We start from the raw sequence: 17,139 nt of genomic DNA, 5'->3' as shown, positions 1-17,139 counted from the left end.
GGGATCCGGCAAAAGGCAAGGAGGGCTCACACCCCTCAAAACTAGGCCAGGGTTGTCTTATACTTCCCTCCCCACAATCAGGCAAAATTGGACTAAGACTCCTGCGCAGCTGAGCCCACTTAGGAATGATAAATCACATGGATACTAAATCAAACAGGCACAGAAATGATAAAGATTTCTACTCTAGTTGAATCTTCTCACAAATCAGTAAGGAAGGGAAGGTAAAACTCCTACTCTCACATCTGGTGCAAACCTCTAGCAATTTGTTGTGCTCATCTGTTGTTGTTTTAGGCCACAGACCACAGTTTTTGCGCTGTCACATTAGGGTAAAATATTACATATAGGTTCATAGACAACATACAAATTATCACAGCACAAAAGAATAACTGGGTTACTTATGTGCTGCTATCTGTTTAAAAACCCCTACTGTTTGGCTTCCATCCTGAGATACCTACTTAGGCTCCTTAGTTTCTGCTTTTAGGTTAGTTATGTTGAAGGGGTGGGAGTGTAAGGAGATCACATCCATCTTTATTGATACATTTCCTCTTTCCTTATTAACATACTATTTTAATCAATTTTGCAACTATTATTTGGGAGGGAGTGATTGTGTTCACCATAGTCACACTGTAATTGCTAATCATAATCATTCAACAGTGTGACTATGATCCTGTTTTTAACGATATTGAATAGAACATGACAGATTATATACGTATTTATTCCATTAGATAAACAAATGTAAAAACACCTGCAAGTAGCCAAAGTTTATTATGACCTGATTTCCAGTCTTGAACACTTCCCCCACCACTCCAACCAGTTCTGGGACTTTCGGCATGCAATAATGTAGTACATCAAATATCATTCCTTAAATCAGATTTTAATTAAATAATTTAAATCTACCTTTCTTTACTAGTCAAAATCAGATAGACATAAGAGCAAAAACATCACGTTACGTAAAATTCATAGCTTTGACAAACCTTATTTATAACTCCAAATGCAGGAAAATCTGCAAGAAATTGGGCAAAATCTGTTGCTGCAATTATGCCCCACAAAACTGTATCCACGCACTGAAAATATTTAATTTAAACAAGTTGAAAGCTTCCTTCCACTCCCATTCAGCTTCTGAGGCTCCCCAGAGCTCCCTTTTACCCCGGAAATGCCTGTAGGAGCTTCGGGACAGGTGCTTTAATAGTTCCAAACTGCCACAGGATGGCTGCCTGAGGTCCTGATCCCAGGGGCTGTTTTTTTTTTTTTTTTGCTTGTTTTACTATTAAAGGCTTCCCCCCCACCACTGAAGCTTGCAAACACTTCCCCAGAGCAAAAATGAGTCCCAGGGAGCCTCTGAAACTGAAATGGGAGATAGAAAGCTTTCAATTCATTGAAGTGAATTATCACTGGCATAACTATGACAAGATTTTGCCCAATATATCTGTTTGATCTGTCTCTCTTCGTTGTAAATCCAAGATTTTCAGATGCTAAGGGTCCTTTGGTGGTGTACTATCAGGATTGTTTTGTTTTTAAAATGGAGTACTGCAATTCATGTTAGTTAATTGAAATATGTCAGCAGTAGCTCTTCAAACTCAGGATGCAAAAGCTGAACCAACCAGTAGAGGCAATGGGAGAGACAGTCTTGGGAGAGTCATTTATTCACAGGGACCTGCAGCACCTTCAAGTCTTCAAATAGAAAGAGGTGGGGGAGGAGTGAGGGAGCTGTTGCCTAGTAACGGTATAGAGTAGAGCCAGCAGAGATTAAAACAGAATGAGTACTGGGGCAGAGAGAAGGAGCAGAGTATGGAAAAAGAAAAGATCACTTGATTAAACGAGACTATGATGCTCATAACTCATGCAGAGGTAACACTTGTATCACCAGTTAAGTAGCCCTTAAACCAATCTACTCTTCCAGTGGAAATGAACTCCCCAACTATAAAGATTGCACAGACTTCAAAACGTTCTGCAGAACTTAACTGTGGAGCACTGGGGCCTCAATTAAAAAGTCCCTGTAATGTATCCAGAGCAGCTTTTCCCCCCTTTAAAAGACTTTAAAGCAGTGGATTTTAACATAGTGCTCACATGGGGAAAAGTACTCTTTCTGATAATATTTTGTACAAGAGCTGTTTTGAAAATCTCTGAACAGAATACATACTTACCCTTTTTGATCAATTTCACGGACAAACATTTTATTTTTAAATTAAAGTTGTAAACAATTCAAGATCTTAATTTTTCTAGAAAACTATTCACCTGGTTCTAGTCTGCAAGTTGGAAATAAAATCACAGTCTTACCCAGAGAGAATAACTAAAAGTCTTATTTTCTTATAACACTCATGTTGCATAAAACCAACACTGGGATTTAAAAATATGTTAAGAACAGAGATTTTTATCTCCATTGTTGGTACTTTAGTTGCTACAGCAAAATACATACTTAGCAGTTGTTCATCTCGTTGCTTCCGTCTTGGCTGAACATAAGTAGCATTAAAGGAATCAGTGATAAGCAAGGAAGGCCTACTTAACATTTCCAGGGAACATCCATTCAAATGTCTGAAAAAAAGAAGTCATATCAGGATTTCAGTGCTTTAATTAAACAAAGGCAGTGACAAAGTTAAAATATGTAGCAGAGATCTACTGTATTTTCCTTTCCATCAAGTCAATTTCTGTAATGAATGAATATGAATTAGGACATGATCAATTTCATTGAAAGCCATCTTCATCTGTATATTTTCAATATTTTTATACTGAATCAGTGTGCATGATGCCTTTCAATTCTACAGAGAAACTGTCAAATCATTGTCCCAGAGGGAGGTCAAAAAGAAAAGGACAAAGATGGACAACTGCAATTACTAAGGAAGCCATCACAAGATAATGTATGTTCTATGGTAAAGCCTTTTCTAAATGTGCTCCCAAATGTCAGGTGCCTAATTTACCACACCCCACTTTGGAACAGAAACTTTAACTCAATTAAATTTACAGCTGGAAGTACTTCTCTTGGTATGTGTTGGTGATTCACATAATTAGTTTATATCCTAAAACATTTAAAGCAATTTACTTTAAAACGAACAGTCAAATAACTAAAACCAAATGGTAAATGTTTTGAAGTCTACCAGCGCCCTCTTCCCACACTGATGTCTTGTCTTCACTCTTCAGACCAATTTGAAATGTGCACAAGTTTTATGTTCCAGAGCTTATAAAGCTGTGACTATTTACAGCATTTGCTCCTGTGAGAGATGGGCACAAACTGGTGGTTTGGTGGTTCCTGCCAGTTCATTTATTGGCGGACTAGGTGTTCAGTGCTTCAGAGCCCTGCCTCCTCCAGCAGGCACCCATTCAGAGGCAGCAGCCTGGCTTCTCTACCCCGTCCCCTCCATTCATGCCCATCTCTGGTTCCTATTTTAAGATCTCAGCACTTCTCAATACATTTATCCTTTCTCAATTGAACAATCACTCAGTAATTTATGTTTTGTTATATGCTCTTCAAAATAGCTCTGCTCCATGTACCTTACTCGTTTTAAGATCACTATTAACATTTTGAAATCCAAGAATAGCAAGCATGGTAATAAAATTCTGAACAAGTGAAATGAGGACAGGGCTGGTTGGACTTTAGGCTAGATCCAACAACCGAAGCTTTGTACAAAAGACATACATTTGGAATTCATGTCAAATCTCAGAACCGAAGTCTTCTGCATTTCACTACGGTAATATTGTTGCTTTTTTATTAAATGTACTGGAATTAGGAATCCTTGTTGATCTACTGCAAGGAGACCTAGCAGTAAATTCAGAGCTACTTTTTACCTACCCTAGATTTAGAACACCATAATTCCTTAAAAATAAAATCCAGATGACAGCTATACACACTCTGTAGGCTAGGTTTGTTGTTTGCTTTGTAAGCAAAATGCAGATAACCTATAAAACACATTGATGTATAGTTTCTGGATGAACGGAATGAATGTCTGAAATTCAATACTAAATTATGCTCTTTCTACCCACAATAAGTTTTTGTGTGTGAGACTTAAGGAAATCATTTTTCAGTAGTTGAGGACTAGTCTTTGTACTACTAAGCAGTGTGACCGATGGATAATAAATTGCAGCTTTGGCAGCAGTCAAGAGAATCTCAGTAGTTCTGCTTCTATGCTGCATTTAAACTGTAAGTTTTTTTAATAAAAGAAAAAGAGCTATTTCATTCACCTTTGCTCTTAAATTCTGATCCATGCTTATGTATATCTTTACCACATAAACAGCTTTACTAGATCTTGACTATCAGTTTATGCTTTTGGATAACCATTAACATGGGCAAATACTAACAGTCTCCACATAACTAGATGGAGCATTTCTGTAAAATAGAAACAAACTGGTCTTCCTCTTTCAAGTCAGTGAAGTTTCAAGTATGATTAACAAATGTACAGAAATATTTGTTGATAACATCTTTGGCCTTATTTGGAAGCATGCATTGAATACAAGGCCAACAGTGTAGCAATCATTAAGGAATAACAGCAGTGTCAACAGAAAGCTAGTGATTTTTGTACATACATCTCCCTCTTGTGGTTGAAATCAACTGCATAAACAATTTCTTCTTCTCCATCTTTAACGATCTTCCAAATTGTTCCACCTATCATGTGACCTGCAGGTAGCGGCGTAATGGATAAACCATGTCCTTTCCCTAGAAAAATAAGAGCAGTAATTCAGGCACAAACACACAAGGTTTACTTTAATCCTTTTCTACTCTCAACACAGTTAAAACAGGGCATTAGTACTAGAGTTATCTCCAGGGGCTGATCATATTAATAAGGCATTTCATAAGTTCCTTCCTCTGGAGCTTCATGACACAGTGGTTAAACTGCAGTACTGCAACCAAAACTCTGCTGTTTATCCAAGTTCAATCCCTGGTAGCCAACTCGAGATTCACTCAGCCTTCCATCCTTCCAAGAATGGTAAACTGGGAGAGCAATGTGTAGCCTGCACGATTGAGCTACAAACCATTCAGAGTGCTTTAAGTACTATAGGGCAGTATATAAGCAGCACACTTTTACTTTGCAGTATGCACTAAAGTCTTACTGTAATGTACAGAACTGCTTCATATCTACTCAGATGATTTGTGAACCAAGACTAGTTTCTTTTGGCTTCGCTTGATGATTTCCCCTCTTATCTTAGCAGTCCATTTTATGTACATGTTGTAACTTAAAGAAGCAGTTTGCTGAGTTTGCTTGTTCCTCTTCCCTTCAAAACTTGTGTGTGTGTGAAAAAAACACGGAAGTTCCATTTGGAGAAAAGGACAGCTCAGAATTTTATAAAAACCCTGTCTGCCAAAGGAAAAGCATCGTGGTGACAGGTAAAGGTAAAGGTGATACACAATGGTGTACATGGTGGTACACAATGCCTAATCATTCTTACTGCAAGCAGAAGCATCTGAACAATGGACTAGCCGCCTTGGGTCCTTTTGAGGAGAATATTTTAAATAAATAAACAAATTCTTGCACCCAAGCCCTGTAATCTGATTTATCTCTCTCCAACATCCAAAAGCAACATCCTACAGTTTGTAATGGATTTATTCACCTGGCTTCATGGCATAGTAGCTAAACTGCTGTACTGCAGCCAAAACTCTGCTCCCAACCTGAGGTTCAATGCCAGGTAGTTGGCTTGAGGTTCACTCAGCCTTCCAGCCTTCTGACGTCAGTAAATTGAGTATTCAGCTTTAGGTGGCGGGGGTGGGGGTGGGGAATGTGTAGCATGCATAATTAAATTATAAACTGCCCCAAGAGTGCTTTGAGTGCTATGGGGTGGTATATAAGCAGCACATTTTTTTTTGCTTCTCCTAGAAAAGCCAGATTGCAACAAGCAAGTGCCACTGTTGCAATCAGGTTAGCTGTTCTCACTTGCATCAGGTTCATAGTTTGTTCAGCTGTTCTCGCTTGCACTTATTCCCAACAAGCTAAAATTCTGCAGGATCCTGTCTTGCTATTGTATGGCATTGTGCCTTTAAGATTTAAGTCTGAAGACAAGCAGTGTCTTGTTTTTCTATTGATTTAGAAGCTTTTATCGCTCCCAGAGCCTTTCCAACTGAAGAACAAATTGAAAAGAAATAACGTACTGTAACGTACTGCAAGAGGTTCCCTTTAGGAATTAATGATCTATGAAAACCACAAGGCAATATAATTCTGATCTTGCTAAGTGAAACATACTGTTACTCCTCTTTTGCAGAGGCAGGGTGAGAAAAGGGTTGATTCCTCAGTATGATGAATATGGTTTGCAGAGGCTGGTCAATATGGAGCAACTAATTCTAGCTGACCCTTCCTCTTTGATTAGTTTGATGAATGGCATTTCATCTAATCAGATGGCACACAGTTAAATGATTATAATATCAACATCTTATGAAGTAGACAAGGACACACATCTTTAAGAAATAAAGAAAACAAAAAACATCAAATAATGTGTGTAATTATTTAAAAGCACTCAAAAGGTGCTTCTTCCATTTTATCATTCTGATAGCCTATAAACAGCAGTTGGCAAATTGGCTAGAAACACCACGGAAATCCTATTTATTTATTTATTTATTTATTTATTTATTTATTTATTTATTTATTTATTTATTTATTTATTTATTTATTTATTTATTTATTTATTTGATTGATTGATTGATTGATTGATTGATTGATTGATTGATTGATTGATTTATATCCCGCCCATCTGGTAAGTCAATACCACTCTGAGCGGCTATTCATGACAGAAATATTTTTCTGTGTATATGACTATACTTTTGTCTAAAATCTTTAAACTAAAAATTGAGGGTCATCTTATAAACGGAAATAAGCTGAGGAGAGAACAAAAACAAGTGAAGGGGAAAGCAGGGATCAAAGCTATCCTGCAGCACTTTGATCTCTTCCCCCCCCCCTTGCTAAGCCCCACTTAGATTTCTTAATTTTGGATTAGAAAAGTGGGGGGAGTCTTATACATGGGGGCATCTTATACACGGAAAAGTATGATAAGGGTTTCAATGGATAGGGGTGTTCCAAAAATAATTCTCTGTGTAGAGTGAGGGGAATACTCATTTTATTCAGGAATCATACCATGGTTAAAGATTTAACCATAGTACCCCTGAACGGATAAACTGGCTACATATTCTGCCTCCATACAGCACTGCAGTTAAGATGAAGATGGTGTATCAGCCATGCCACAGATAAAAGCATTTACAGCAGGACTGATGTGGGATCAGTATTCGCTGGCTCACGTATGAGCCATGGAAATATTTTTAAATCAGCTGTAGGTCTGATGGCAATTTTTAGAATATATATTTTAATTGCATTTTATTTTGCCTTTTTATTGTATTTTAAATGCTGTAAGCCACCCAGAGACCTTCGGGTAGTGTGGGTGGCATATAAGTTAAATAAATAAATAAATAAAATAAAATAAATAAATAAATCCTTCCAAATATTTTTTCATGATTAAATTGCCAGAACTGACCACTAGAGGGAACCAGAGACCATACTATGTATAGCCATGTTCTTCACCACCAAGGGTGGTAGGGTCTTGGAACCAATCCAAGGGGTCCTACTGTACTCAAATATTGGCCCAGAGCAGATGTAATGCTGCCAAGTTTCTCTGTACCATTTGTATATACAGTGATGCCTCGCTAGACGGTTGCCCCGCTTGACGACTAAATTGCTTTACAATGGGTTTTCTGCGATCGCTTTAGCGATCGCAAAACGATGGTTCCAATAGGGCCTTTTCACTCTATGATCACCCGCCCCTGCTTTAGAGCACTTTGCTCTTTTTCCTCCCCTTTTCCCTTCCAAGGCTTACCGAAGGCTGGAGAAAGAGGAGGGAACTTTAAAAAGGGTTTCAGACAAGCCTCTGCAAATGCCGGTCACTGTGCAGAGGGACCCGGGCGAGTTGTCCCATGGTGCAAGGTAAGCCCCAAGGGACCCCCAAAGCCAGCGCGGGTTGTTTTGGGGGCACCCCCGCCAGGGTTCTGATGGCTTCTCCTGCACCATCAGAGCCCTGGAGGGGGTGCCCCAACACCACCCGCGCCCACTTTAGAGCACTTTGGATGCTTTTCCTGCACCATCAGAGGACTGGCAGGGGGCCTCCAAAGCTGGCGATTGCAGCGAGGGGACCCCCCCGCCAGTCCTCTCATGGTGCTTCCCCAGCTCCCTACCCCTTAAGTTTCTTTTAAAAAAAAAAATTCCCAGCTCCCTACCCCTTAAGTTCCTTTTTTTTAAAAAAAAAAAATTCCCCTAGGAATGCATTAATTAATTTTCAATGCATTCCTATAGGAAATGTGGTTTCGCAAGACAATGTTTTCGCAAGACAGTGATTTCCGCGGAACGGATTAACATCGTCTTGCGAGGCACCACTGTATGTATGTTTTCTTACATTCCCCACAGGTGTCAGTTTTTTCCCCTCCTCAGTCACACAGCATTTCATGTTGCTAAGACTGGGTCCCCACACAACTTATTTTTTTTAATTCTTGTTTTCTGTAGATCCCAAGGTTATTGTAATACATGCCTCCTTGTGCATGGCTGGAGGAATTTTTGACTCTATTTGCTAACTTCATGAGCACGTGAAGAGTTGATCTTTATTGTTCTTTATTAAATTTATATCTTGCCTTTTCTCCAAAAAGTTCAAGATGGTATGCACTACTGTCCTCCTACTCACTTCATAACTCTATGAGGTAGATCAGGATGATAGACAGTTACTGGCCTATGGATCATCCAGTGATATTTCACAGTCAAGTCAGAAATTGAACAAGGTCACCTGAGACCAAGATCAATGCTGCTTGGGCAGATTCTCAACAGGAAAAGAATATAATTTATTTCAACAGTCTGGCATCCATAACACTGTAAGATCATTTGCTTTTTTTTCAAGACAAAAAAAAATATAGTTTGGACAAAGTAAATGGCAAATCCCATATGGTAAAATAACAAGCTATTATTTCAGTTAAATTCTTTTATTACCTTTCAAATTCACAATCTGAGAAAATTTTAGTTGCTGTATTTTATCAAAAGCTGCATCCACATCATCCAGGGTAAACAAAGTAAAGTCTTCCGTATTGTGGCGTGACTATCCAAACAAGAACAGAAAAATATTATCATGTGTAATGATCTTATTCACAATTTCAATTGGATTTATTAAGAAAGTGAACTATACCTGGTAGAGATCATACATGAACATCTGCCCCATTTTGTACACTGGGATGGTTGCATAAATAGCACAATTCAATCCCATTTTTCCCACCGCATAGGGAAGTGCACCCAAATGCAAAGGATCAGGATGTGAAAGAAGTACTGCATCAACCTGATGAACATATCTGTAAAAGAAAATCAAGAGATGGGGAAAGTGCATGCTATTCTACTATTACAGAAATTAAACTCTCTCTATGATGGTATAAAGCATGTCATTTAACAAATACACTTTCTGATGTTTTCTAATGCCAGCTACAGTTTGGTTCCTTAATTTCCTTCAATGTATGATAATGTTTCCTAAGGAGAGCTTGTCCAGGGATACTTCCATGTAGGGGGGGGGAGGAGGCTGAATACTATATGGAATGAAGGGAATTAAGGAAAATTGCCACCACTCCCTTGGAAAGACTTCCATGGATTCCCATAAAACTTTTCAGACTAAATGCCTGATGAAGTAGATGTATCCACAAACACTCAAATAAAACTGTTTTTGGGGTGCCACAGCTTTTTTACATTTTTCTTTCTATTTTTGGCCAGATGACTATGGGAATCCTTCCACTCTACTGGAAGAGGAGACACTTAGGATCCAAGCCATTTATTAGATGTTTAGCATGTTTCAATTTTTAAAAAGCTCTATAATAAGAATTGAGAACAAAATTTACTGGGGCCAAATTTGGATTACGATGAAATGGTACAAGTGTGTTCTTTGACTGTGCAGAAACAGGTCCAACAATCTGGTATACAATCATTCTACTGGCTTTAGCATAAAGCTTGAATTTTAAATATCAGGCATTAATAATCTAAATTTGCACACAGGCATCTGTTTATATTCCCTTACAATAAGCTCATTTCAAAAATTTAGCAGGAAATGTTTCTACATGATTTAGAAAGGAAGAGCTCTTCAGTTCAAGCCAGATTCTACTTACTTCCTCAGGGAATCAATGATATCCATAGAAAAATTCTCATCCCAGCCACAATCTAGCAGAAAACGAAACTCATCGACCTGAAGTAAATAACAGAGAGCAGATTCTTCCTGCACCCCTGAGAGGGTGGTTAGCTTGATAATTGATGTCATTCTTTACAAGTAGCTACTGTAAGAGAACAATGTGCATTTTAAAACCCAAAGAAAACAATTATCAGAATGCTGCTCTGTACTTTAACTGCATCAAATCCTAGAAAACATGATGAAACAAAACCCATATTATCTATCCACCACTTTCACCAGTCTCTGTGGTCAGCATCTTCAGAGGACAGGAGTTTAGAACAGCCTGGAAAACCTACAACAACTAAAGGAGCTTTTATTTAAAAAATAATAATCTACAACTGAGAAATGAAGAAGCACCGTGGAACTGCCTATTCAGTCCAGTCTTTAGGAGAAATGAACAGCATCATAAAGTAAATCAATGCAGCCAAAAATCCCCTTTCATACACACTTCAAAATGGTTCAACCAAGCTGGTGAAAATGGATCTTATCCCAAACAGAAATACAGAAAAAAATACAAATGTAGAAATAGGACCACTAAAAACAGCAATAGTTTACTTACTGACCAGAGTAGGGGTGGTATTTTTGGAATTCAAGTACTCCCAGTCCCATAATGTGGTGGGAATACTCAGGGTGAGTTATGGGATCCAGAACCCTCACACCAACAGGAGACAGAGCAGCTCCATCACCTCCAAGCGGATTCTTTGCCATTTCTTCAAACTGTTAGAAAAATATCCCTCTGCACAGCCCCCATGGAAACTCATTGCATCTTTGCAAGTCACAGGAAACCCTCTTTATCCCCATATTGAGGCAGGGCACTTTTCTAACGATTCGAAGACACAGTGCACAGGTGATGAAGCTGCTCTTCCTCCTAGCAGATTTAGGGCTCCTAGTCCTATCATTGGGGGGGTGGGTATACTGAGGAATTATGGGACTCGGCACCCTTAAATTCCAAAACTCCCATCCCTAGATGAGAGTCATCATCATCTTAGAACTTCAAAGTGTAAGTGTGATGTGACAGACAAGTTTTAAGAGAGGCTGATAACCCCCTGCTTTTGCATTGCCTGCCTTCCCAATCTCTCAAACTGTGGCAACAGCTGAGGTTCCTGCGGCCACCCATTGCCATCAAAATTCAGCAGCAATTGTGGCAGCTCTCTATGGGGCAGGAGAGTGCCTGAGTGCCTTCCTGCACAATTCTGGCGGTGTGCTTCTATCAGTGGTGCCAAGCTGGAATAAAAGAAGCTACAAAAATAACTCAAAGGGGGAGGGGAATGAAGCCCATGTGCTTCCTGTCCTCGCTTTACAAGGTTTTTATTAAAAAAAAACTGGTGATGCACTCTGTCTAGCTACTCTCTTTCACTTGAATGATGAAAACAAAAACACTCTCACAAACGAATTTATGAGTCAAATATTACAAACTGCACAGTCCCAGGACGCTCCCAGAAGAAGGGAACGGTAAACCACTTCTGAGTATTTGCTACCTAGGAAACCCTGAAAAGGGTTGCCATGTCCAAACTAACTTGACAGCACACAATTATTATTATTCCTGAAATCTATTGTTAACATGTGATGATAAAATAAATTATTCTCTACTCCACTGTAGTCAACAGTTCCTTGTTTGTCAACAGACAGATTTTTGCCAATACAGATGTCACCAGAATTTGGGTTTTTTTAAAAGCACAACAGGAATTTCAGCATTCTGATTCATCACATATAAAATAATGAGTCTATAAGATCTGGCTCAAACAGATTTCACATATGGCCAACTGTACTTCTGCCATACATGTGACATAGTGTGTAATGTAGTGACCAGCATTTTAAAAAAGCAGCCACTCATGTATCTTTCAAGTAAATGCCCAAAGCATTAACTACAAATACAAAAGCCATTAAAATGACATGAAATAAGTATGTCTGGCACATGTTGAGTGGCAATATTATAAGATCCCATACTGCACATTTTAAACCATTATAGATTCTAAAGCTTCTATTCTCAACCTTTTTTTTGCCACAACCATAAACACAATATAGGCTAAATCAGGATTGTATACTGTAAGTTGCGTAAGAAACCTTGTAAGGTGGTGTGTGAAGGATTGTGGCCCCTTCAAATGTGCCAAGGACTCCCAAAGCCATATGCCCCCTGTTGGGAATGGCTGCTGTGAAGCATAGGCTTACTGCTTTTTAGGGTGTATTCCTAAACCGAAGTAGACATGACATCAACCATGTCAGAACTGACCACCGCCAAATTTCAGGTAAGTGGGGTGGTGGTGGTGATGGTGGTGTGTGTGTGTGTGTGAGAGAGAGAGAGACAGAGAGAGAGAGGATTTTCAGGAGAGACCATGATGATGGGTAAAGGTTAAAAATCAGGATCCTGCCAGCCTCCACTAAGCTTCAGATGTCTTTCTGCGTGATGTGTATCAGTTCAACGTGGCCCACGTTGGGGCATGCTGTATATCAGATATTAAATGGCACATACCACCTTGTCCATCCTTATCTTCTTGAAAACTTGCTTTATGTGGAAACACACATCTGCTACTGCTATATACACCCCGTGGCCATTTCTCCCTGAGGATCGCCCTTTGCACATGCTCATGCTAAATGTTGAAAGGGATACCTCTGCAATTCCTCGATTTTGATATTTACATTTTTATCCTAAGTGCCGTGGAGTTTTCAGCTGGACTCAAGAGTTGGGGGGGAGGAAATCGACTCATCCGCTTCGTGCATTCACTTCTGTTCTTACCTGTCCGGTAGCCCCTAGCAAGCTCCCGGTCCCTAAGCCTACTGGAGACCTAAATGGAGCCCGACTCCCGTCAACCACTCCCCGCTCTCCTCACAGCCGCCGCCATTTTGCCCGGAAAAGGAAGAGAAAGCCGGCAGGAGCGCGGGAGGCGGGAGGAGGAGCCGCCCTGAGAGAATGAGCGGGAGGGTGGGGAGATCGTGGCCTGTACTAACAGCGCAATTTAGAGGGGTAGACAAAATGTGTGACGGGACAGCTCGTTCGTTAATTAAGACTCTTGTCTGAACAACTTTTACAATATGGTAACAGGCGTGCCAAAAACACATTTCAAGTTTTTTCGAGTGAAAGATGCTGCGGAGGGTAAATGTTCTCCCCCCCCCTCTATTAATGGTTCCTTCCACCCGTCCTCAGGGGTGAATTTCTGGGGCCTATATTTTTGCGTCCTTGAAAACAGAGGTTGCTGGTCTTACCTCTCAGGACAGGTATGGCGGCGGGAGGGCGTTAAAATGTGAGAGATGTGAGATAATGGTTTAATTGAGGTTGAGAAGGTTCTGGGGAAATAAATGATACCTTTAATGGAGCATAATGGGAAGTCTGGTTTGCAGAGTTAACTACGTGATGTTGATTCGGATTAACCGTTGCCACTGGTTCTTGGGTTTATGGTCGTTGCCTGAATAGACTCGCACCCAGGAATAAGTCTTGCTGTCTTTTAGTGGCGTTGGTTTGTGAGCTTCTTTGTAACTCCTTTAGTTCCGTTATTTGCGTCTCCTCTGTAATCCCGTTGTCATCTCCATTTTTGCCTATATAATGTAGATATGAAGACTGAAATCCTATGTAAGAATTAATAGTGCTTATTGGTACCTTAAGTTGAGTAGAAAGGGACGCCTGTGTCTTCACATAAGGCTACTTTTGCTGTCTGGAAAATGCTAAATAGTACTTTATAATATGTAATAGCTTCTGCCTGAAAGTATCCAAGATGGAATGCAGTTAAGGTGTGATTGTCATTATCTATTTGGAAAGATCTGGCTCGAATCAGTAGTTGGGACAAAGAAGTTTGTCCTGCTTTTTATCCAGCCAAGATGTGGTTGTAGCACTCCACATGAGGGAAATCAAAATTAAAAATGAATTTCCAGGCTTAGAAAAAAGTACCGGAAGCTGGGTCACCAAAGGGGTGAAATTGACCTCCAGGCCCCTACAGCTTGTGTACTTCTGTTAGAGAGATTTCTCTCTCTTAATCTCATCTGGTGAATTAGCAGCAAGTACTCATAATGCATAGTTTGGGTAGACAAAAATATATATTTGTAAAAGAAAATCTGCAAGATGGTATACAGTACTTGCAAATAATTTTAAATGTTTTGAAAGTTCATACGTCTTTGTAGTTATCTGCCTTTTGAATACTATGTTTCTTTCCTTCCTTTTCTACCAGCAACTATGATGAAAGTTCTTCAGCTTCTGCGAGATCACTGGGCTTTAAGTTTAGTTCCTTTGGGATTCATTGTTGGATGCTACTTAGACAGGAAGAATGATGAGGAACTTTCACTCTACAGAAACAAGAGCAAGTTGTTTCAAAGGTCAGTTATGCTAAGAAAGTGTCCTACCAATCGATGTGATAGCAATGCTTGAAAATGTGAATTGTTAGTGCAGTCCGTGAGTTTGATACTGAAGAGCCAGAATGGGCAAAGTGTAACTGTCCAGATGTTGCTGCCTAGAGCTAAAGGAAGTTGCAGTCCAGCAACATCTGGAGGGCTGCACTTTGCCCATCCTTCTTGAAGACCATTTAGAAGAATCATTTCGGCGAGAATATTGCCCAGAACCTTGACTGGCATTGTCTGATTTGTTCATATTATGCAAATTTTAGGTTTAATGGGCTACATTTTTATTTCCAAGTTAAGATGCTGGCACTTAAATTTGTGAGTCAGTTGCTCCCAACCTTGGGTCCCCAGATGTTCTTGGACTAAAACCTCCGGAAACCTTTGTCACTAGCTGTGCTGGCCAGGATTTCTGGGAGTTGCAGTCCAAGAACATCTGGTGACTTAAAGTTGGGAACAACTGTTCTAAGTCTTAGGTGCCTGTTCACATATCAATCTGCTCATGTTTTAGGAGCACACGAAACTTTTCCCGGTGGTGAAAACTAGAAGGGATTGTGAAGAGCTCCAAAGGGATCTCTCCAAACTGGGAGAATGGGCGGCAAAATGGCAAATGTGTTTTGACATAGAAAAATGTAAAGTAATTCATATTAGGGCAAAAAGTAAAAGAAATAGTTGTCAGTTAATGGGTTCTGAGCTGTCTGTGGTGGATCAGGAAAGAGATTTTGGTGTGTTGGTGGACAGCTTGACGAGAGTGTCAACTTAGTGTGTGCCACAGCAGTGAAGAAGGCCAATTCCATGCTAGGTGTCATTAAAAACTTGGATTGAAAATAAAACAGCCAATATTATAATGTCATTGTACAAAACGCTGGTAAGGCCCCACCTGGAGTATTGCATACAGTTCTGGTTGCCGAAGCTCAAAAAAGACATTGTGGAACTGGAAGAGGTGCAGAAGAGAGCATCTAAAATGATGACTGGCCTGGGCACCTTCCTTACGAGGAAAGGCTACAGCGTTTGGGGCTCTTTAGTGTAGAGAAAAGGCGCCCAAGGGAGGACATTATTGAGACATATAAAATTATGCAGGGGATGGATAAAATGGATAGAGGGAAGCTCTTTTCCCTCTCACGCAATACCAGAACCAGGGGACATCCACTCCAGCTGAGTGTTGGGAGAGTGAAAACAGACAAAAGAAAATATTTATTTAGCCACAGGATGTGGTGATGGCATCTGGCCTAGATGCCTTTAACAGGGGATTGGACAAATTTCTGGAAGAAAATCCATCAGAGGTTACAAGCCACGATGGGGATGTATAATCTCCAGGAAAGAAGATACCCCTCCCCTGCATCTGGCATTTAGAGGTATCCGGAGACATGTATCTAGTTGTTTTGTATGCTCCCAGAGGCATAGGGAGCTGGACTAGATGGGCCCTTAGCCTGATCCAGCAGGGCTCTTATGTTCGTATGATCATTTGCCACCACCCTTTCCTATGTTCCTCTTGCATGTATGGTGGGGCTGTAAACAACAAAGGAGATGTGTGTTTGTGTATGATGGTGCCATGATTTGGAGTATCCCCCTCTCCTCTGCCACTTCTCCCCAAGATTTGCTTGCCAATGAATACTGGCACCATTTATACAGTTACCAAAAACCTGAATTGCATGCCATAATGTCCATCTCCCGGCAGAGCAGAAACTATCAGTGGAACGTACTGCTGTATGCTCTCCCTGTTTGTTCTAAAGGAATCTTCTACACCTATGGCTGTGAATGGAGAGATCCTGATTGGGCAGAGTCCCTGGTCACATAGCAGAGTGGTTCTCTGCTCATGGAGATGTATTTTAAGCCTTTCTCATAAATGTCCAACTTTAATAGAAAATCAGTTTGTAATTTCTCTTGCTTGAATTGCTGTGTAAAGATGTCCTGACCTTCACTGAACACATAGAATTTCCTATGAACCGCCCAAGCTAATAATCTCTCCAGCTGTAGTAGAACTCCTGTCTTCCAAAGATGCTGGCCAAAGAGACTGGCAAAACGTTAGGAAGAAAAACCTCCAGAACACAGCCAAAGAGCCCCAAAACCTACAACAACCATCAGATCCCGGTGTGAAAACCTTGGAGAAAACATTGAAGGATATAACTTTGAGAGCTGAGAATTCTGACTTTCTATATTGCTTTTGTATATAGCCTCAGAAGCCCCAGCCAACATAGCAAAGATCAGGAATTGTGGGTGTTGACATCCAAAACATCTGGAGGGTAAAGGTCAAAAGTCATTGTTTTATTGGACAAGATAGGCATAGACCTGTGGAGAATGCAGTATGTAGGAATATGAATATATGCCCATGTGTCATTTGATGAACGTAGGCCACAAGTGATTTAATTCACAAAAACTTGTTTAAAATATTTTTGAACATGAATTAATACTTTTTTTCTAGTTACTTTGAATGTTATTGGAGAAAGCAGTGTAGATGTGAGGGCTTGCTTTTCAAATATGCAAAATAGCCATTTACTTAACAGAGCATATTTTAAAATTTCTAAGTTTCATTCTGGAAGAATTCATTCCTAACTCTGTCATCCTTTATTTTTCTTTTCCTAGGCCATTAAAACCTGGAGAAGAAGTCACATGGAGATAATATCTCAAATCAAAATACATGTTTATCATTAAAGTTAACGGTATAAGACATAA

The 17,139-nt window shown here is 39.9% G+C and overlaps 2 protein-coding genes across 6 annotated transcripts in view; one reads left to right on the top strand and one right to left on the bottom strand.

Annotated features, from left to right (window-relative positions):
• The window catches only part of CPSF2 (cleavage and polyadenylation specific factor 2), a 24,790-nt gene extending 11,747 nt beyond the window's left edge, over positions 1–13,043 (bottom strand). Inside the window, exons 1-6 of one of the 3 annotated variants that reach the window (XM_020802202.3) lie at positions 12,881–13,043; positions 10,088–10,252; positions 9,130–9,289; positions 8,937–9,042; positions 4,516–4,645; positions 2,417–2,532 (exon numbers count right to left, since the gene is read on the bottom strand). In XM_020802202.3, coding sequence (XP_020657861.1) covers positions 2,417–2,532; positions 4,516–4,645; positions 8,937–9,042; positions 9,130–9,289; positions 10,088–10,236 — 661 coding nt within the window. In that variant the 5' untranslated portion in view covers positions 10,237–10,252; positions 12,881–13,043. Of the gene's footprint in view, positions 1–2,416; positions 2,533–4,515; positions 4,646–8,936; positions 9,043–9,129; positions 9,290–10,087; positions 10,253–12,783 lie in introns of all 3 variants that reach the window. The other 2 variants (XM_020802204.3, XM_078383731.1) reach the window with 2 other exon arrangements.
• On the top strand, positions 13,032–17,139 carry NDUFB1 (NADH:ubiquinone oxidoreductase subunit B1). 3 transcript variants are annotated; one of them, XM_072986586.2, is made up of 3 exons: positions 13,032–13,359; positions 14,304–14,448; positions 17,050–17,139. In XM_072986586.2, the coding sequence occupies exons 2-3, from the start codon at positions 14,309–14,311 to the stop codon at positions 17,084–17,086; spliced, it is 177 nt and encodes a 58-aa protein (XP_072842687.1). In that variant the 5' UTR covers positions 13,032–13,359; positions 14,304–14,308; the 3' UTR covers positions 17,087–17,139. The 3 variants fall into 3 exon arrangements, with proteins under 3 accessions (XP_072842687.1, XP_020657864.1, XP_072842688.1); XM_020802205.3 differs by having other exon boundaries at positions 13,036–13,237; XM_072986587.2 differs by having other exon boundaries at positions 13,306–13,385.

Source organism: Pogona vitticeps, chromosome 1 (assembly GCF_051106095.1).
Source record: "Pogona vitticeps strain Pit_001003342236 chromosome 1, PviZW2.1, whole genome shotgun sequence".
NCBI classification, from domain to species: domain Eukaryota; kingdom Metazoa; phylum Chordata; class Lepidosauria; order Squamata; family Agamidae; genus Pogona; species Pogona vitticeps.
This window is presented reverse-complemented; position numbering and strand designations above follow the sequence as displayed.